At 36.8% G+C, this 23,028-nt stretch overlaps 1 protein-coding gene across 1 annotated transcript in view; it reads right to left on the reverse strand.

Annotated features, from left to right (window-relative positions):
- LOC104842721 (neural-cadherin-like) overlaps positions 1-23,028 on the reverse strand; it is a 66,118-nt gene that overhangs the window by 39,184 nt on the left and 3,906 nt on the right. The window contains exons 3-8 of the mRNA XM_010585235.1: positions 10,063-10,260; positions 8,949-9,174; positions 6,292-6,496; positions 4,605-4,716; positions 3,089-3,338; positions 63-205 (exon numbers count right to left, since the gene is read on the reverse strand). Coding sequence (XP_010583537.1) covers positions 63-205; positions 3,089-3,338; positions 4,605-4,716; positions 6,292-6,496; positions 8,949-9,174; positions 10,063-10,260 — 1,134 coding nt within the window. The remainder of the gene's footprint in view (positions 1-62; positions 206-3,088; positions 3,339-4,604; positions 4,717-6,291; positions 6,497-8,948; positions 9,175-10,062; positions 10,261-23,028) is intronic.

Genomic DNA, 23,028 nt, shown 5'->3' on the forward strand with positions numbered 1-23,028 from the left:
AAGCTGCATCACGTCAGAATCAACATTATGACTGCAGCAGCAAAGAGCTAGTATCTTACTACCTTTCTTAGGGTCAATAACAAAGTTTCCTTTCTGATTCCCAGAGAGAATATCATATGTCACACCATCTCCATCAGGGTCAACAGCATTAACTGTAGCAATCAGTGTGTTTGGGCCTGCATCTTCAGAAACGAAACTCTTGTAGCTGTTAAAAAAATTATGACAACATATTTATGAATTTAGACAGGAAAAAATATATACAGAACTATGCAGAATATATGCAGAACTACTGATTACCTGTACAATGGGTATTGCAGAGATTTATAATTTATTAATACAATTACACAGATAAGATGCTTCTTCATTAACCAGTGAAATGATAAGTATTGATGATCTATCCAACCATCCATGTCTTTGTTGTTACTTCCCATAAATTTCCATTGCAAACTTTCAGCAGTATTGAAGCTTAGCTTTGCAACAAGACTTATGCTAAATGCAGAATTAACTTTTTTTTTTTAATTTAAAAAAAAGAGTTGCATGATTCACAGAATCAAAGCAAACAGTTGCTAAGTTAAAGCATTCCTTGTTATAGCACACTTTCTGACACAAGCTCTCAAAGTGCTTTCAGTGCAGCCTTTGCACCAGCATGACTAGGATGAGAATCAGATCTGGAGGATATGCACATAATGTCAGTTTTACAAAAAAATCTCTTCTCAAGTCCAGACACATCACTGACATTGTAAGCTCTTAAGAGGCATTATCAGCCTAAGCTTAACGCTCTCTGGAGTAGAAAAGCCCCCTGCTTTAGCAAAGTCCCAAATATTTATTATTTTATCCGACTAGATTGAGCATAGCCCAGACTAAGCATACTACAGATCTGTCCCTAGTAGGTATCCCAAAGCTGTAAGAATGAACTACAGCTGGCTGTATCCAACAATATAGATCACTGGGTTCAGAGTGCTTATGGACCCACTCTCCATATGCTGAGAATAGGAAAAAAATCAAAGGAAAAGAAAACGGATGCACAGAAAACCTCTCCCTTAGCTTTTGTTGTCTAGATATGTGTGTTCTCATCAAAACCTTCATAGAAACAGCTTTTTTTCTTCCCCCAATTTAATATGCAATGAAGTAAGAGAAGTAAATTATTCTGGTTTTGCTCAGTCACAACCCTCAGGACACTGTCTTAACTCTGCATCTGGAAAGCAAACGAACAGTAATTCTTACAATTTTGAACATGAAATAGGGACAAAAGAGTCCAAGTCATCAGAAGAGGTCTCTTAAAAAGGAGAAAGTAAAAACTGACAAAATGAAAGAGTGGTAGCCTTAAGCATTTTGTAACTGAGATAAAGAATAACCATGATGAAAGAAAGCTCATGGCAAGGAACCATAAGTTTATACTGGACTGTAAATCCATTTAAACAAAGGGCTAGGACAAGATCATCATCTTGATTTGTATTAGCCTGCCACAGAGCATAACGTTAATTGCAAACTAGTCTCTCAACAGGACCTGATTTATGGGTGTTCAGGATGAATTTGTTTCACAGAAAACTTCAACTAAGTTCTGTCTGAAATTCACCTTTGGGTTCAAGATTTTTTTTTCATAACGGAAGAGATAAAGTAAAATCAAAGCCTGGTTAACCTGGTTAAACAAAAACTTGAGATAATTTGAATTCCAGGAGCTGAATTCAATTCCAATGCCAATCTACACATATATACAATAGCAGTTTCCCTGCACAGCGAACAGAAAAGCTTCTTGTGAATGTTTGGTAATTTAAAATAATGTTCATTTTAGTCATATTGTTCAGTAAACTTTAAATACAAGAGCTGGCAGGTTTTTTTTTAAACTATGTTTTCTGCTTCCAATTTGTTAGAGATGTTTACAGCATCTTTAATACTATCACTCTTTTCTGATTAAAAAATTAGGAACAGATACAAGACTAACAGATACAGATAAATATTCAATGACCCTGAATATTAAAACAAATAAATAATGAAAAATAGGCATCATCTGAAGAGCAAGAAACTTAATTTGGTTTAGTATTTGAAAATGCATAGAGGTCCAATAAGAATTTCCAAAAGATCAACTTTTCCAGGCCATACCTCCTAAGCAAGGTTTAGGAAAGAAAGTAAGGCAGAAGATTTTGAAGCCAGAGGTTACCTTTACATAAAGTAAGGACTGTCAGAAAGCTTTGATGATCTGTTCAGCTAAACCACAAGCTTAGCATCACTGAAATTTCTGCCTGGATTTTGTTCTGAGTAACTTCTACTTTTAAGAGTAGAAGGCTGATGCAGAAGCTGACTGAGAATTCCATTACTAAGCCTCTAATATGAATGCAAGTTTATAGTACCTTTCACATTGCTTCAGGCACTTCTGAGCCCCAACTATGGAAGAAAAATGCTTACTGATGCTTTAGAAGAAAAAAAAAAAAAAGAAGTACAGTTTGTAGGGCATGGGACTAAGTGAAATTAAGTGAATACCGCTTATTGACATTTATCTTGTGGTTTTTATAATTTAGTGGTCATTTAGGATTCTATCATCTAAGCATTTTTCTCTAACAATTGTAAACCAAGGATGCCAACTGTTGACTCTGTCTAAGCTTAAATTGCCTGATTAAAAGGCAAAATTCCACCATGTACTCTGGATGAGGGCTGAGGACAACACTGAGTTGCCTGCTTTTTCTGTTTGATTTCCTTTGGTGGTGGAGGGGTCCTATTGAAATGTATAATCTGAAATTACTGCAACACCTCTTTCAGTACATATTGGAAAAAAACTAAGTGCAAGATCTGTCAAAAGAGGCTGTCTATATACTATCTCTATGTAGCTAAATACACAGGTCTTACTACACATTGAAAGTATGTCTAAACGTTACAATTTAAAACCAAACTTAAACTTGTTTCTGGTTTGGTTTTTTTTACTGATAGTAAGACAGTCTCAGAGTCAAAAGACCATCCCGCATTTGTCACTGCAACTCTCAGATTTGACTGAACCAAAGCCAGTTACCATCCTGTAATGATAAGCCTTTTGACCAAAATATAAAAAGCAATAGTAAAAGACAAAAATAACAGAGTTTTAAGAATATGTATTTACATTGCCTGGGAAAACTCAGGTGCTTCATCATTCACATTTGAAACATAGATCCTAACAGTTGCTGTCCCAGTTTTTGGCTCTTCCCCTTTATCTACAGCCAAAATTATGAACTCATAAAGATGGTTAGGTCGCTCATAGTCCAACCGTGTTGCTGGAAAAATAGTACCATGAGAAGTAATACTGAAGTCTTGACTCAAAGTGTAATACAGTAATTCAGCTTTCTCTTTTGAATCGCAGTCAGTGGCTGTCACTATTAAAAGAGAAGAGAAAGACACTGTGTAGATCAAAGTCTGTGAATTGAAATGTTAAGTACTTTAACAAGAGAACTAGTGTGTAGTATAAAACTGTAACAGCATTTACCTTGGCATGTAGTGCTTGAAATAATTTCTAAAACTCTGCTATCCCCTGTGCTTTTTATTGAACTAACCCTTAATTGAAAATGAGTTGTTTAAAAAAAAAAAAGTTAAGTCCCTGATTGAATTCAGCCACTAGATTTTGCCTTTGTCTGCTGGGTTTAAAGAGCCCTGTACTACCAAGAACATATTCCCACACAGAGACATATATTCTCATGTCCACCTGATCTATACTGCTGATCTAAGATCACTCAGACAGATCACACCCTGTGTGATTAAAGATGAAATATTTGCATATATTATTCAACTGATGCAAGTTAGGTGTTTGTCGGATCCTACCCATAACCTACAAAAACCTATGCTAAGAGTGCAGTTACCAAAATAGTAACTGACAGACTACCATTAGTACAGGATAAGTCACTAAGTAGAACAGTAGGTGGTTATAAAATCCTATTTACTAGGAAACAGCAATTTTCCTGTAGTTTGATTTCCTTTTTCCCCTCAAGATTTATAGAAAGTTTATGTAAGGGTTAAAGACTAACATAAGGCCCTTCTACAACTGCTTAGTTGACATAAATTTGTTTTATCGCTAGGACTTACTCATTTCTCTATAAACATTTTAATGTAAGGTTCGTGCAGTTTACAAAATCAAAATTTACATCATTTACAGAGCATCATAATTTAAAGCTTAAATTGGTTACATTGGGAAGAAGTAAAATCTTTTTCCCAAGTATCCAAACAAAACCAGTCAAAAAAGCAGTATTCCCTAAAGCAAGCCCACATAGGACTCAAAGAGAGGCAGAGATGGTGAGCTGATGTGTCCATAATTTCTGATCCAACATCGCTTTCTTCCTTCAAAAAAACAAATGTTGCAAGATTGCTACTATAAGCTTGTTGCTATAATACCAACCACAACTGAAGTGCTGTTACTTCAAAATCCTACAAAGATATATTTTCTTTGTCTCCTGTCCCCCAAAATTGTTTGGGCTGTGGCAGTAGTAAATAATTATGATCCAATTCTACAAGGTGCCGTTTGCTTTCAGAGAGTTGCAACTACCCATATGTTGGGGCAGGTAATTTTACCTTCTGAACTGAATTCTAATTAGTGGGAGGAAAATAAAATACTCATACTGAATGTAACAAATCATTGTAGAAGTACTAACCTTGTAGAAGCGCAGTTGTCATAGTAACTGTTTCAGGAACACCAATTTTGCTGTAAATCAACTGATGAAATTCAGGGGCACAATCATTCACATCTGTGATTACAACCAAAACCTTAATGGAGAAGAGGGGAATGTTAAACAGCAAAGTGAATCAAGGCAATGACTTCATTGCTTTAGAAGTATCAGATGGAAGAACTTCCTAAAAACATCCTTGAGGTCTTCAGAAGCTGTAGCACATAGGATAAGCCATTTTTCTTAGATTGCTTTTTTCCTGCTGGGAACCATTGAAATATTAGATTCCAAAATACTAGGAATTGCCAAGTCCCAGTCCCTTGCAGCAACATTTTCCACTCACCCTTCCCCTCCATTGATTATTCCCAATTACTAATTTAAAGGAAAATGGACCATCTGCTTTCTAAGCATCCTTTTTCCATTATCTTATCTTCCAACACTTCTGTGATTTGTAATACTAAAAGTTCTATTGCCAAGTATAATACATTTTAGCAGTATAAATCTCCGAGACCAAGTTCTGAATTCAATTACAGCAGAGTAAATCAGACATAAATGGAACTGATTATGGTAAAACAAGTAAGAAATATAATTCTGCTTCTAACATCTTTAAAAATGTTTTCTTATTCTTATGTCAAATATGAGCCCACAGTTGCATTGTTTACAATCCAAACAGTAAGGAGTGTGTTAAATTAGCCTTTGTGGCAGTTCATACTGCTACACTTCAGAGTGTCTGAAGTTGGTTGAGGTATTCTGCATTACAGTGCAACAGGTAGATGCATACTCCATCTACCCTTACATAGGTTCGTATAAACTGGGAGTACTGAGGTTGTATCAGTGTAAAGCAGGTACAAGTTAAACTATGTTTAGGCTAAATGTATTTGTAAAATCATCTTATAATCCTCTTTCAAGTCATATTCTACCACTCTTCATCTTGTAGTACATAAAAGGGTCAATAGAAATTATCAGTCTCTGCTGTGTTACAGCCACTGTTTGTTACATTGACATACTGTCTTGCTGTCTCTCTGTGTCCTCACACTTGTTCCTCTTAATTCTGCCTCCTGTTCCCTCTATAGTGTACATCTTATCTCCTCCAGCAGGAACAAACTGTTATATTGCATGCATTTCCTAGCTCAGTGAATCCTTGAATTCCAACAACTGTAATAACTATATTTAGAAATATTTTTGCTGTCAAACAGATTTCTAAAACACCATGAACCATCACATTTTAATATCTGTGAATTTTTATTACTTTCTCTCTTTACAACTTCACTTCGTGTTCTTGATACGAAACAAATCATTTTCTGTTCTGCCTTTGTTTTAAATTGGAATAATCTCAAATATACATCATAGTTCATGAACGTTTAGAGTAAGACAAAAACCCCATGTCTGGCTTGGCCACATCCAGTTCCATATCTTCCCAGACAAGGCCTAGAACCTATGATGGAATGGCATATTGATCCCTCCGAAATAGCCTTTTCAGCATCTGCAAGACTGAACCCTCAGAGTACCTAAACCAGCCCCCAACAGCTACCCATAGACAGAAAGACTTTTAAAATGGACAGCAGAAAAGACAGCATGAGCTGGGGAAATGGGACTCCCTAGTGAATCTGTACAGAAATCTGGAAAGGCTGAAAGAAAATGGAAATACATACAGACTGCAGAAGTGAACACCTACCTCAGCTGCACTACTGAAGTGTTCCTCATTTTCCTCTGCTCTGACCAAAAGAAGATACTGGTGTTGGTCACTCTCATAATCCACACTCCGAGTTAAACTAATATCTCCTGTTGCCCAATCAATACTGAATAGACCACTAGGATTAGTCAGTAAACTGTAGCTCAGGGATTTCTTTTGATATGATACAGCAGTGACTGTAAGAAAGCTGCATTTAAAAAAAGAAGAAAAAAAAAAAAAAGAGGACTTTTAAGCACGTAATACAACATACTGAAGAATATGACAAAAATGGTACATATCAGAAATGATGGTGCAATCCTGTAGGTCTGATCAGAGCAACACTCAGTGAAGTCAGTGATAGCTGTACCTAACCACCAAATTCAAACATTTTGTTATACAGTAGTTCTACCATCTTGAGGTTAAACAGATAAAGATAGGATTCTTGGAAGCAGAATACCGTAAGGATTAAAAACACAGGAACAGAGGATTTCATTTTTGCTGCAACTGAATTTGCCTACTCCAACTTTCTTCTATGGTATTGATATTTTTCAGGCAGGAAACTAAAAGATAAAGCAAGATGCAAAAGATTCATTTTAATAACAGCATGGTGCTGCTGCAGTCATACATCCTAAAGTTTCAACAGATAACCGCACAAGGATAAAAGCCAGTCACTAACAGTGTGCATGTTACAGGTTATACGGGACATATGTTTTTAGCTCTTGTCTGGCACTGTCTTTTTTCCACTGAAGTCCAATGTGTTTAAAGTCCTCAAGTAGGAAAAACGCTTGCAGTATGAAGCAAAAGAAGAAATTAAAAAATAAATATTTTTAAAGGGTTTAAAACAGAATACTAATTCCTCAAGTGTTTGTTGCTTTATCATGCACGTTTCCTAGGAAGAAGAATTCTGTCTCCCAGGAGAACCCACCAACATGTATGATCCAGTGACAAGTACAATCAAAAAGTCAAAACTCAGTTTGTCCAAACACCTTTTTCCCCTGTTGTATTTCCATGCTGCTGCCTTCTCACTTCCCTCAGGCACACTACTGAAACAATGGAAAAGGTTACTGTAGGTCATTATCTCACTTAGTCTTTTTCTGTATTTTCCTATCATATGGTCTCACAGTCAGTTTCAGCCAGCACAGGACCGTATTGCTGCCAACAGGAATTACTTTGCCCTCCTTCTAACTCTCTACCCTGGCTGCATGTTCATGCCACTTCTCCTCTCCTGTCAGCACTAAAAATCACAAGGCCATACTGTGAGCACGTTTAACAACCCAACTGAAAACTTTTTCTTCTTTTTTTGGCTTTGCCTTTCATCGGATCAGCTTGCCCATGCAGCTAGCATATTAGCATTAGTGGCAGACCAAAGGAAGAGAAAGATTTGGCAACGCTCTTCCGCTCAGCAGCAGTCTTAAATCAGCCTACAATTTTGAAATCCTAAACCCAAAAATCCAGTGCATGACAGCAACTCTGTTTTCCTAAGTACTTGTGTAATTGGTCCAATTTAAATATTATAACTTTAGGATTCTACACGACTTTTTATGACTATTTCTGCTCAACACAAAACAGGAAACCACTTTCACTGGGTGCATTGTGTATATTCAAACCCCTTCTGTCATACTAATAACTGCATTAAATACTTCATTCCTTTTGGATAATGCCAAGTAATTTGACAAACTGACTAATATACTACCATCTTATGTGTGCAAACCTATTTTTAAATAATGACAAAAAAGTTATAAAGAATTTCATTATTTTTAATCCTAAACATTATTGAACCCAAGATGGCAGGTACCTGTTAGGTATTGTAGCATTTTGCAGTTCTTGCATTTCTTTTATGCCTGTGCTATTTAAGTTTATTGCAGTTTTAAAGAAAAACCTTGTTATCTACTATTAACAGTTGCTTATTTTTTTAATCTTAACACATCTTGGTTATTTAGGCACTGTAAAACTGCATGTTGTAGACTGAACAGTAAAATACAACACCACAGATAATGTAATATGAATAACAGTTGAATGGCCACACAAGGAAGACATTTACTGGACAAAAGTATTCTCGATTCAACTGGAAGAGAAAGTGTTTACCATAAGAACAAAACAGTTTGGGAAAGACAGAACTGAGTATTCAGGTGAACCTATGTTCCTAATGCTTTCTAAGATATTTAGATCCACATTGTTAGACAAAGGATGGAAAAATGGCAAGTTTCATGGCATCTTCTCAGCTTGCCACCATGATGAAGAGAGCAAAGACAGTCTTTTGTTTTTTCCGATGTTCACTTGATGGAGAAGGCAATTCTCCAAATTTGACACATAAAATTAATATATTCTTTCACACCAGGATATCTTTCTTCATGATGTAACAGCTGAGTTTGTATTCTGCATTTTGTTTGAAAATTAAGACACAATCAACATCTACTAATACTTTCCATATCATTTAAAAAAGCAAGAAACTGTAATGATTCAATGATGCTTTTCTGTATAAAAGGGTGACTTAAAAATACATCACTCAAACTGTATCTTCATCACTTCTATGAAGATATCTAAATTGCTACTCACAGCATCTATTTATGATTCACAAACAATACTGAGGCTTTGGGGAGATCAAACGGAAGTTAAACGAGGAACACAATCTCACTGAATTGTTTTTAACTGTTACTTACGATTTTCCTTGTGGCATACTTTCAGGAACATAAACAAAGTATGACATGTTGGTGAACTGTGGTGGTCGAAATCCAGCAATTACAGAAATGGAGGCTGGAGACCCTCTGCTTCCAAGTTTATCTGCTGCTAGGACAGTCAGTAAATACTCCTTGTCCCTCACCAATGGCAAACCTGTCGTTTTAATCCAGCCAGTGTCCTTCTCAACTTCGAATCTGTCTTCACCACCTAAAATGAACAGATCCACAAACTGTTGTTAGCAAGAACATTTTTATTGGATTAAAATTAAGAGGAGAATACAGTATCAATTCCCAAGTTGCTTTTGGCTTAGAATCAGCATGCACACAAAAATCCAAAAGTCTGTTTAGAACTTAGAAACCAGAAATCAGTAATTACATTCATGATTACGTTTCTAAGTTGCATTTTACTTCTCTGGACAATTATCACTCTTCTTTATCCTCCAATACTTTGCTGTTGTTTGACCCTAAATACTCCCTACCAGAAAACACCCTGCTAGAGTCCTGGCCAAGAGGAACAAATTCACCTTTGAAGCAGTATTGCTACTCCCCTCCTGCTTAAACAGTGTTGAACTATTAGTGAAGTTTCTTTTAAGAGCCCCACAAAGAAAATTATTAATGAGTCTGTACTAGCTTTGCAAAGCTAAGGCACAACCCAGAGCCTTAAAAATTTGTTAGAAATTAACCAGAAGCACGACTCCCACAAGGAAGAAGGAACATTAACCCTCTCTGTGCAACCAGCTGTGCTCCACATACTGCCCCATCTCATAAACAGGCAGTCCAGCAGAGAGGTGCTGACTACTGCTGCCATTACCACCGCCTTGCCAAAGCTCTGAGGAGTACTGAACTGCTCCGGTCCCCATCATCCCCTGGGGGACGATCTGGGCAGGAACCCAATTTTGCAGGGAGAACACCCTTCAAATCTGGCAAGTCTGTCCGTACCCTCAATAAAAGTTGATTTTTCTCACATACAGAGCTGAAGGCTTATGAACCTTTTGCAGGAGGAAGGGAAGATCTTTCACTAATGAAACAGGATAAAAGACCAAAAAGTCACAACAGTGAAGCCTAATACACAGGGAATGACAGAGTTAAAATTTACCTTCCAAGAGAAAATATTCTACAGCTCCATGGATCCCTTCATCTGCATCCACAGCATGCAGCTTGTATACTTCAGTACCTCCTGCAGCTTCAGGGGAAACCACAGCCAAGAACGGGAAGGGCTCCATGGCCCACTCAGGTACGTTGTCATTCACGTCTGTCACAGTAAGTGACAAGCGCACCAAGTACCAATCCTTTCCTAATGGCCACAGAAAAATGAAGAAATACTTAGACATTTTCTCCTTAATAAATGTATATATACTTCCAACTGAAAAAAAAATTCTTCCTTCAATCACACACGGCTACCTCAGATTTTGAAGCAACTTAGCTTGGGTAACACAAGACTGTGAAAAGGTATTGTTTTTGTAACTGGTAATATTTATCAGTAACATCAGGGAGCACAGTATAATTATAACTTAGCCCTTTTGGCCACCTTGGTTCCAAGTGGACTGGCACTGAACTTGTAAAATGTTTTGCTACAGAAGCCAACTTGAGTGTTCCTGCAGTCCCTATTTAATGCCTCTGGCTCCAGAAAAGTGGTGTATGCACAGCCCGTTAGACTCTGAGAGCAGTACAACTGAATTGACATGGCCTTATGCCCCAGCTAACAAGCCTGGGGAAGTGAAAGGGAATGTGGTCCAGGCAGAAACAGCTGTCTACATTTATAACACAATTTATCCACAAGTTTAATAATGGATGCAAAGTCAGAATTTTTAAAGTTGATGGTGTTAATACTTGATTTCAGTGTGTATTTATTATTTATACATACATGAAATATCTACACACACGTATTTATTTTCAAAATAGCTTTACAGGAACTGAAACAACATACACAGAGGACCATCTAAAATTATCAGTTTTAATTTAAATCTAATTAAAAATACAAAGAACTTAGTATTTAAAGACTAAATATAAAGTGTCGCCAAAATGTCTAATCTCATGAACAGTGTTATCTTGCTAAGAATATTCTCCCAGGAAGGTGTGCCACTTAAACTGAACAGCTGTACTCTCTCTCCCTCTCCACTTCCTTAATTGCAGCATTACATCCCTCTCCAAAAAACATCCATGTTCCAACTAAAATACATTACTTTTGTCTGATGTATGCATTTACTGATGTTATCTCTTCATTCCCACAGAAGTACTAATATATCTTTCACATCAGCCTCTTGCAAGCTTCAGCTTTTCATGTTTAGGAACCTCTGTCTCATGGCAAGTGGCAAATTTAGTACACCGTATCATAATCTGCAATCTATAAACAACCAGTAAGTGGACTGTAGTGAAGAAAACTCCTTGGTGCTGTGACTAATAAAGTCAAATATAAATTTCTTAGTTTAGACTCCTGAGACTTAATCCACCATGACCTCTGTGTACTTTCTGTTCTTATCCAGAAAATTCTCTTAATAGAAAAATCAGCATTCACCCAAGATAATCACAGTTCTTCTTAGCTAAACTTGTGAAACTCTATTAATGAATTTGAATTTTTGAACTGTAATTGTTTTTTCTCTCTCTAGGACCAACAGAAAGTATATTGACAGTAACTTGTTAAATCCAAATCAATTTCTTTGTAATTGTCCTGTACTCAGAATCTAATGTTCCAGGGAATATAATATTAGCTTAAGATAGCACATATGAAAAAATGGTGGCTACAGCAAAACCAAACTTCTAATTTATCAAACAGTAAATCACAGAAGTGACCAGTTTCCTGAAAAAGAACCTTAAATATGCCTTGCACCACTGTAGAACATGGATACATGCAACACGCATTTTTACATTTTTCATGGAAAAATTCTCAGTTACCAAGTACATCAGTCTTCTCGACTCTAACTGAGATGACTTGTGTGTGTTATGTGTTGCACTTCTGCAGTCAGAAAGCATTGGGAGGCCTGGTGTAGGGATGCTCAACTTGGCTTCTCTAGCCCAATGTTCGTTATAACATTGCATGTGAAGCCAAAGTTTGCAAAGATAAACTCAAATTGCCCATTACAAAAAAAGACTGACACTGAGGTGAGAGTACTGTAGCCCACACTGCTATTGCACTGTCCTCATATTCAGCCAGGTATAATTCCCTTCAACATTTAGACAGACTCTGTGAAAGCAGCTGCATACTTTCTTCTCTGTACAGCACAAAAGAAGCCAGAAGGAGCATATTAAAAAAAAAAAAAAAAAAAAAATCCCAAAATCATGATGTAAAAAGCAGCAGCATGGATATTATTTCCCACTACCATACAAAATAGAACAAGATGTGTTTCAAAGTCAGAGATGTTTCACGTCAGAATGTGTGTTCCAAAAGTCCCAGGGCAGCCAGTCTAAACACCTGAAGAAACTGGAGAGGAGGGAACTTGTTAGATGTTGATCTGAGTCTGAGGTTGAAATACACCACACAACATGGTAAGTTCTAAGTGAGAAGTGCCAAGTATCAGTGTCTGCTTGAACGCTCCAAAGATTTTAATTAAAAGGTTGTCCAAAAAAGAATAAAGGGAGAAGTTAGTGTCAAAATTGCCTGTCTCTTCTCCAAAGAACAGGTCTTGTTGGAAGCTGTCACAAGTTGGTAAATACCCGCTATTAGCTTAGTTTGCCTGGATATACTGCAGGCTTAAAATAGCAAGCACTAAATTAGAAGCTGAGTTAAGAACCTTTGAGAATCTGCCTCTATAATAGCAACGTCTGTTGAGGATTTGAATACCACCTTGGTAACCCTGCCAGGAGTATAAAGGTTACTGACCTTTGTCTCTCTGGAGTCTGGAAATCAATATCCTAATCAACCCGTGAATTCATTCTGTTTCAACTTCTGCTAAAGTTCTTAACATGTATGTATTCCTCTAACAAAAAAATGAGTCACAATCAAAGAATAACTGATTTTTATTGAACAAATTGTAATAAACCTGGATACAAATTCCAGTCTTGTCACTTACTGACTGTCAGATCACTGAACTTATGGCAGTGAAATTATGGCACTTAGCACATAATTATAACTGAGAAATACCTTTTGTAAGGAAACTGTGGAAAACTACATCAGGACTGAGATTAATGCTCACATGCTTTTGCAAACTTTGTTAATCAAAAACTAAAAGGATGTGGGCATGCTCCTCCAGGTACTTGTGTTTTAATAGTTAAAAGACCTTAATGTCATTTGACATCTTGGCAAGATCAAAGCTTTCAGCAATACATTGGTTACCTCTGAAACACCTGAATACTCTTAAGAATTTTGTTAGGATAGTCAGCAGGAACTGCAATGCACATAATTGAAGAGACAGGCATAAGTGCCTCTCTTGACCAGTATACATTTCCACTGCATATGACCTTACAGATCTTATTGGTATGTTATCTTCTTCCATCAACCATAGACAATCTGATTTATAAGCAGAAATACTAAATAAATCATCATGATATCACTTTCAGATAAAGACAATCTGGAAGAAAATGACTGTAAGTTCTCCCTTGACTGCATACCATATATCAAAGCAAAAACTGTAACAGAAACACCGAACAGGACTGTACTTCTCTGCACTGAGACCTACAAATGTGACCTGACAACTTGTAGAAACAACATCAGGATGTCAAATGAAGCATGATCGGACAAGGACTTGTCAAAGGACAACGTGTGTGATGAAGAAACTGACATGGACAATAATGTGTAATATGTGTATGTCTAGCAGGACAACAGATTAAGAATTTCAAAGTATATGTTCGTGAACACGATTTTTTAAAGCATAACTCCTTATTCTAACAAGCGCAGCAAATATTTAAAAGTTTTTCATTTGTTGTAATTATCATGATATATACATTACAAAATGCAGTCTCTTATATTTTGTAACTGACATAGCTGCTTGCCTACAGAATAGCTGTGTTTTCCTTCAGAATGGGACTTAAACCAGAACTTTAACTAAATTTTAATACGGTATATAAAATTAATTTTCTCCCCTATTTATGAAAATCATTTGTGCTTCAAGACAGTGGAAGGAAGGAAATTTTAGAAACATACCTTTCTCAATAGTTCTGGCGTCTCAATGCCTCTTTCCATCAAAACACCCTCCCCATACGTATCTTGCAGATATATTAATTACACATCTACTTCAGTGGATTAATAGTAGTAGTACATTATTATGTCTCTGCATTTGTATATTGTGATTAATAGTAGTTTATTAGTAGTATATAAGTAGTACATGTGCAGTAATATTGCTACATTATGGGAGAAATAATATGTTACAATTCCACTCAAATCTTAGCAGAAACAGCTTAAAACTGGTAATCCTCTGTGGATTTGGGTTAAGTCCTACAAACACACAGACAAGTTCTACTTAAATTATCTGTTCTGAATACCAGGCCCCAACAACAAGTGGAGATACCTGCAACTATATTCAGTATTGCAAGTCAACCCTCTACTGAGATCCTAAGTCAGGAATCTGACACAGGCTTAATTATCCCTAAAAGAATTTTCCAACTCTTTTGTAACACACTACCAACAAGAATTTCCTCCATATTAAACACTAGCTACTTGACTTTCAAGCCAGGCACACCACAGATATCTTACATAATGTCACCCATTCAAAAAAATCCTACTAAAAGTGTTGGCACACGTGCAGATTTTGCATTTGACAGATTTTCTTCCCTAGCTTCAGACAACAGAAAAATTTAAATTGCTTTCTCACAGATATTGAACAACAAGAGATAAAACTCAAAATGGCTCTTGCTGCACATAAACATGACAGTAACATAACACTGGAACATCTTATATTAAAAATTAGTATATTGAAAAGTTATATCGAAAATAATACTTCATATTCAAAAGGGTAAAATAATCTTTTTTATTTGATCAGAAAGTATTTTTTCCTCCTCTTATTTTTCACTACAAAAACTAATGAAAACAGGTTCTGCGAGCAGAATGCTTTTCCCACATATTTGCAAACACCACTTACTTGCCCTTTGCAATAGCAAAACTAAGCCCCCTCTACAGCTCTCTCTTCAAATTATATAAAAAATTAAAACTAAAATTATAAACTCTAGTCCAGAGGTTTTTCCTACTCTAGCTGCTTAATTCCCTATTAGAGTCAATTCGTTTATCATCAAAAATCCTTCTTAGGGCAGCTCATTCTGGAGTCTGCTTTTTCTCTGATATTCCCTCCAGTTCGAATTACTTCCTTTTAACTTAGTATTACTGACAAAAGCTGCAGCACTGAAATTCATTCCCTATCACCAAAATCAATCTTCATAATCCACTGCTGAAACCTCATCACAGGTATCTATCTATAATTGCTTATTTTTCATGCCTATCTGTGGTTGAAAACTGATAAACAGAAGGATTTATTATACTGCCTTACTCTGAATTCCAACTACATTAGGTAACGTAATACACTAGCTGGCCCAAGTTTCTGCTCACAGGAAATATATGATATGCCATGGCTCACAACTTTCATCCTTTGAAAAAAAAAAAAAACACATAAGCAAAATATTTAAGTGACTTGCTAGGAAGTTTAACCACAGCAAAAATGCTCTTTAAAAGCAGCAGTAACTAACTTTGAGAGAGAGAGAGAGAGAGAGAGAGAGAAAGAATCTCTAAAATCTCTTTCTTTAGGTCTGCCTGTAGGCAATCTTCTAGATTCATACAGCTAATGAAATCAGTTCTCTACCAACATACTCTGCATAAGAATTACACATCAACATAATCCAACTGTTGTTTTCTACAGCAGAAGCATTTCCAAGAATGTCACAGTTTACCTACATAATGTCTCTAGGTGTCAGACTTTCATCATTTTATGTCAGACTAATTTTAGCACTACACCTGTTTAACCTTTCAATAGATGTAAAACACATAGGTTACCTCAGCTGAGGAAACTGATTTAGTAAAATCAGAATTACTGTACATCCAATAACATTCCTTCAAGTCCACAAGGTCCAAGCCATAATATAGATAGGATTTGTGCAATATCTAAAATCTTCCTAGTTTAAAACAAAATTCACTTTTTTGAAAGGAAGTCACTTCTCCAAGAAAAAGCATGAAAATCTGTTATTCAACTGCCTTTCAAAAAACAACAGTGAAGATCAAGGACAGTGTCTGCTGTCAGCTTCCTCACTAGAATCCTTTTTCCAAATCTCCACGATCAAAAGGCAGACAGTGCCTCATTAAGCACAGTTGCTAAGATTGAGAAGCTTTAATAAAGGCAGAGTTAAATATATAGGAGAAAACAGAATGTTTTAAATTAACCATTCAAAGAATTTGATCCTTTGGTGAGAGACAAGCCACATTTGTATAATTAAATAAACTGTTCTTATTAAAACAACAACAAAACAAACAAAAAACCCACAACACACCCACCCACCCCTCAAAAAAACCCAAAAACAAACAAAAAAAACCCCACACAACAGGAAAAACCTTAATACTCATATGCTACAAAGACTGGGCTACATACTTTATCCAAAAAGCTTAGGAAAAATTCTAATAAATTAAAAAGTTGTCACAAGCTTGTAAAATAATTAGCAATTTTTCATGTCAAATTTAAGACATACAGAGGGACTTAGTATTTAGAAGGAACAGAAAGCCCTCTCAAAATCATGAACCTCTAGGGGAGTCCAAGTTAAAGACTTGTCAAAATTGAAGAACATACTGAAAATTACAAGAAGCAACCAAATATCTTGATCAAATAATGGTTCATTTCTTCTCTAGGTTCTTCACTAGTTCTTATGGCTCTACCAAATCCAGGTTTATCGGGAAAAAACTCTCTTGTGGTGATCACCATTAATTTTCTAGGAAAGGGTTTCAACAAAGTAACATGAACTCGCTCCTCCAACCTGGTATCAAAGTTGGGTTATAAAGATTCATTGGATTGCACACAGATACTGCAAACTAATAAATCCTGTCATTTCATACAGCAACTGGAAAGAAAACATTCCCCCACCTACCTATATTGTTACACCAAGGCTGGCAGGACTTTAATACTTCATCACTCAGTTAACAACAACTCTTGAACATTACACTGGTTAAACGAAGCCTTGAAAATCATGCATGCTGAAATAGTTTGATTCCAGTTTCAAGTACTGTAGGTTGGAGTTGCCTCTAAACCCATCTCTTTTCACCATGTCAAATTATAAAAGATGCTGTCAATCTGTGAAATCCAACATATTCTCAGACTTCTGATTTCATTAGGATTATATGACTATCTTTTCTCTCAAAAATCCAATGGATACTTCTGTAAGACGAGTCTTGAAAATAAAATCCTTGTATTCATTAAAAATGTAGGCTTCTCTGCATCAGTGTAATTGATAAACCTGACAATGCCAGATGTTCTGATTTTAAAAATCTGACAATATAGAATATATACTTGACTGAACAGGTCTCTACAACTGTGGATAAATATTATACATTCCTTGAATGTACTTAGGGAAGAGGTATTATATTATTATGATTAAACAATAATGGGTGAGAAGCTAAGTTGCTCCTGGCATTTTTAGGTCATTTCAATTTATTTTTAAAAGGAAGATTATGAGAGTGTTAAAAGTCTTGCAAGCCTTTAGGTCAATATTGCTATTACATTCTGGTCTACATCTATCAGCAAATTGAGTATTCAAGTTAGCATTTTTCTTTTTGTTTTATAAGTTGCTCCAACTTCTAAGACTTTAACCTTAAATAGACAAATGTTTTTTGAAAACTCAGGGTGTTGTTATTGGTTTGGGTTATTGCAAGTAAAATATTTTAGGTTTGGTTGAGAGGACATTGTTGTTTTTAGGAGGCTTTGCAAATATCATACTGAACTCTTTTTAACACTTCACTCTATATGCCTTCATGTAAAATATCTACTGACTTAAAGTTTGAGAACATACATTTCCAGAAAAAAAAAAATCTTAATGCCCTAAGCCTCTAGCTGCAATCAAGAGAAATCCCTGTTCCCAGTTTCATACCATAGCATGAGATAAAAGCTACTGGTTATTGTATCCAGTCCTACTGTATACCCTTCAAAAAACAGGACAATTATGCACGAATATTTCTTTACTGTCATCTCTGAAAATTCAGTAAGTATATGATGGGCTACTTTTAAGTACAGTAGTTTGCTCATTCATAAAACATAAACTTTCTAAAGAGATAACTCTGATGGGCTCAAGCTGTGGACAGCCCACATTCCCTCCTAATACGCCTTACCTTTTTTTGCAGATAGAATAATGACAGCCTGTCATGTCGCTGTTCCTTACCCTCATATGGCTTTTAAAATAGAAGTTAAAGCAAACCAGAAAACAAAAGTAAAGAAAGCATCAGAGGAGCTAAATGATTGTGGCAGAGTGGTTCTTACTATAAATTACCAATTAAAAGAGAGTAAAGTGATAACCATGTTATCAGGGACTTCCCATTGTGGTATCCATCTGCTGAGAGGCAGACAGAAAAAACAAGCATGCCCAGATGTGAAAAAATGACTACAAAATAATAATCACAACAGACATCCTTAAATAACAAAACATGATTACTGATTGTCAAAATGCATTATCATAAGGAGACAACTTAGCTAAGGAGGTAGCAGCTACTGTACCATTGTAAGGTGGGAAGTTCTCTTGAAATTGTCCTTAGAATTTCTTGGGGAAAATCTGGTTTGTTTCTCTGTAGCCCCTCATATGCAAGAAAAAAAAAAATGCCACCACCATCAGTAGCGTCACCAACACAGCCTGCTGTACTATTTTGTATCATTATGCACAGAAGGTCTTTTGAACTACCACTATCTGGACTGCAAACCTGAGCACACAAAAGATAAGAGATCATTATTCATTTTAATTTTCCAGAAAGAGAAAATGAAAAAGAGAAACCTGACCATGACACATCATGTATCAACATTTATACGCATCATCAGTAAACTGAAGCCTATTGGTACCACACAGACCTCCTGTCATTAGGGCTAGGAAAAAGCACTAAACTGGTATCTGCCGAGTGCACTGTTATTACAGGGAGAAAGGACACCAGGCTGTGAGACTTCACAAACACTTTTTTGCAGCAGGGAATAAAGACTGACAAATGTCAGTTTCCATTTCAAACTGTGCTGAGGAGTTAGCTGTCATACAGACAAAGCCTCCCTTCTACTTCAACCCTCTTCTGCTCTGTCGCCCCCAACTGTCCTTATCCCAAAACTGGCACTTCCTTAACACTGACATTTATATGCAATTCCCATTTAAAGAAGTAAAAAAAATTTATATGTATAAGATTAATCATCTAAGGCAATCAAATTTCCTATTTAAGAAATTATGACCTCTTATCAAAAAAAAGGAAAAAGCATAGTTTATGTCTGAAACACTGTATATTATTAAATACTGTATATTACCAAGTGAATCAAAAGGAAACTGTCCTCAAAATACTGAATTTGTCCCCTATTTACACCAAAACACTTTGAAGTCAAAGGAAAATTTACTGTGGGCTAAGTGTCAGTCTCTCTTTTATTCTAAAACCTAAACTCAAACATACCAAGAAGGTTTAAAGATATTCTATCTACAAATTTGGACACTACACTTCTCAGACTAACTGAAAAAAGAGAGGTTAGGAAAAACTGAAATAAAACTATTTCATGATCAAATAAAGTGTAACATAATTGCCATGTCAGCCAGAGAATCACTGTCCAATTGGAGATGTAATAAACCAGCTTTGAGGAAGATCCTACCCACGTGTTCTACAATTTACTACTTCCATCAGATTAATAGATTTGTGCTGAAATTTAGTTAGAACTTTAAAAACAAACAACAACAAAAACAACAAAAAAACCCCACCTTATTTCTTTTGCAGAAACTGAATGTTTGAGATGATAAACAGCCAGAAGATCTAAACAGCTCTTGGCGTTCAAGTCCCTGTAGTCTAACAAAGATATTTTTAATCTGACTGCTTGGAGTAGGCAGCATATAGTATCAAAACATTCAGACTGAATAAACACCAACACGGTGCTCTAAAGCTTCCCCAGACATTCCTTTCTACCACAAATAAGTAACATTCCAAACCTGTAAACACCCATAGTTGTCCCAAATGCACACAGAATGTACATTTTCTTTTGACTTAATAGCATGAAGCCCATTGCAGTTTAACAAAGCACATCTGCTGGATAATAGATGATGATTTCACCTTAAGTCCTGCTTGATCTGTAACTGTTAACATGGCTGTAATTCATAAAAGAGGTAATAAGAACTGTAAAAGACAAAACATCACCCAGAAGCTACTTAATTCTTAGGGACAATCCCCACAGAATCAATACAGCTAGTAAGGGACTAAGGCCTCAGATAAAATTAAAACAGATGATCCTTGGTTTCCAAGCATTAAAATCTTCAAGGTTTAAAATATACATATCACTAAAATTGGTATCTCCACTCTATATGTCGATTTAAATAGGACAAATATACTTAAAATGTAAGTGACTGCTGTTAACTACTTGGAAGACATGTCAAACATCGCCCTTAGTAAATCCTCTGATAAGAAAAAATGAATGACGGGATTGCAAAGCTAATGCCCACGGATGAAGCAAGGTCAGAGGAGCTTGAGACGACAGAGGATTAGAGAGACGGGATCTTTCATGCACTTCCCCCAAGCATTAATGGAATAATAATGTCTCCTCCTCAAATTAAATGCTAGCTCTAAGTTAAAATCTTAATGTGTATGACAGTCTAAGAAATTTTACCTTCTGTTCACTGGGTAAAAACTTAAAATAGTATTACGCTTTTGTGAAGAATAAATAAATTGTGTCCCAGTAAATTAAATGGGATAAAATCTGACATGCTACAGAAAACGTGAGTGTAACCATGACTTCTTCAGGCAAGGTTAACTGAAGAATATAGCCCAGGGCTGAGTGACCAGTGGGGTCACTAGAGGAATTTGCTCATCAAGGACCATGTGCCAAAAAAACATTCTTATGAAGTTAAGCCCCAAAATTTTGGAATTCTATTTAGCACTTTGTTGCTCAAACTAATGTATGAGTTTTGCCTGGTGTTTCTCTTTGGTTTGGGGTTGTGGGGTTTGCAAGGGTTTGTTTTCTTTTTTCTTTTGGCCAGCATATTTGTAAATTATGAAAAATAGAAATATTATTGAGCAATTTCAAATGAGTAGTTTCAGCTCTCGAGATTTAATCTTCTGTCTAATGTCCAGGCAGAGCAATTTATACTCTCAAGGTAGTCAGGGTACAGAGAATATTTTATACAAATGCACACACGCTGCTGCTGAAGTTGCAGAATTTAACTGCCAAGGAGCAGCAAGGACAAGCTGCTGTGCAGAGTAAGGTGAAATGGGAGTCAAGGGTGACAGCAAGACAGGCAGGGACCTCGCTGTCCCCGAGCAAGAAGAGCAGAGCAGGTCCCGAGACATAAACCTGGTTCACCCAACGGTCCAGCAGCCACCAGACATTTAAATACGTAGCGACGAGGCAGGTCTCAGGTCCAGCTGAGAAGCCGAGTCAGCGAGGCAGCGTCAGGGTCAGCAATATACCTGGCCAGGTACCGCACACGCCTGGGGGAGCTCAGGAAGGGACCGGAGCTTAATTCGGCACAGCTCCCAAGGCACGGGGCAGAGGCCACGGACGGGGCTGGCGACAGCTACCTGTCTGATGCAAGGTTAGCTGGCTGCCTGGTGTCAGAGCTGGCCTTGAGCGCGGGCGGCCGAACCCGGCGAGCAGGGAGCTGCAAGAGCCATTACTGCACTCCAGGACCTGACAATCACGTTGGACAGGTCAGCCCTAATCTGAAAGGTAACATCCTACCAATCTATGAAATCTATCGGGCTTGACTGATGTGTGATCTCTATTTCTTAAAACTGACTTCTGCCCGTTTTTAAACCTTCCTTCTAAGAATTCAAGCGAGGAACTCACCTGAAGCTGAACTACAAAACAAGACAGTATCTCATCTCTTGTCCAGGTCCTGGAATTATTACTCCTCCACAAGCACAGCAGAACCCCCACCATAAAAAAGGCACTTAGTCCTATAGGCCCTGATTTTCCTGTTTCTGCTTTCCAGTAACTACTGTTTCCAGAAAACAGATAAACTATGTTAAAACTAAGTCTACAAACTATCAAATGGCCACAATAAGATACACGGTGAATAAACAAAACTAGTAAGTACTATTTCCTCTACAGGGAGCAGTTAATTTTACTGTAGCACTAAAACACACAAAATAATAATTTATTATTTCAAAGAATACCAAACAAATTATGGAAATTTTTTTTTTGCACCTACATTTAAAAAAACAAAACAAACAAAAAAACCCCATGATATTTATAACCAAAATATGTCCAGTCAAAAAGTAACCACAGCATGTAGTTGCACTGGTAATGACAGTAGTGATAACAGTGATTTGTCCACATGACTACAATAAAGCTTAGAGCTCAACTGCAGCTTTGCCAAAAAACCCAACCCTGCGTGCCGAAGAGTTGTTCATGCTGCAAATGCCTCTCAAAGCTACCCCGATGCAGGAAAATGTATACCAGTGCCAAGCCTATGGTCACACCATATGGTTCTACTAAGAAATACTCCAGGTAGTGAGGAGTAAATCTGTTACACCAGTAGTTACTTCCCATCCCAAGTGGAGCGAGCTAGGTTAGCTCATATTTTCAACAAGCTGCAACTCAGAGTGAGAAAACCCTTCTTCGTCTATGCACATGTGGAACGCTATCTGGATATTGAGATGCTAAAGGTCTGGTTGCGTCTGGAACAGTGTTTACTTCAATGAAACACCAGCCCTGGACGTGCTGCCATGTTGATTATCCAGGACAGAATTGAGATGAAGCAAGCAGAAAAGTTTTTAAAATTCTATTTTAGCTGAAGAGGAAAAAAATCAACAAACATGCAGCCTGTTACATATCATTTGTGCTCCTCTGAATAAAAATTAATTCAGGAACAGGACATCTCTTACACAGCTCTATTTATGAACTAAAGGGTGAGGGCTGTCACATAAACTAGGAAGAAACGTTGCTGAATGTTGCCTTATTACCATATACCAGTCGTCCTGCTACTATTCTGAGAATGCTCCATC

Source organism: Haliaeetus leucocephalus, unplaced genomic scaffold, assembly GCF_000737465.1.
Source record: "Haliaeetus leucocephalus isolate CR32 unplaced genomic scaffold, Haliaeetus_leucocephalus-4.0 Scaffold92, whole genome shotgun sequence".
NCBI lineage: Eukaryota > Metazoa > Chordata > Aves > Accipitriformes > Accipitridae > Haliaeetus > Haliaeetus leucocephalus.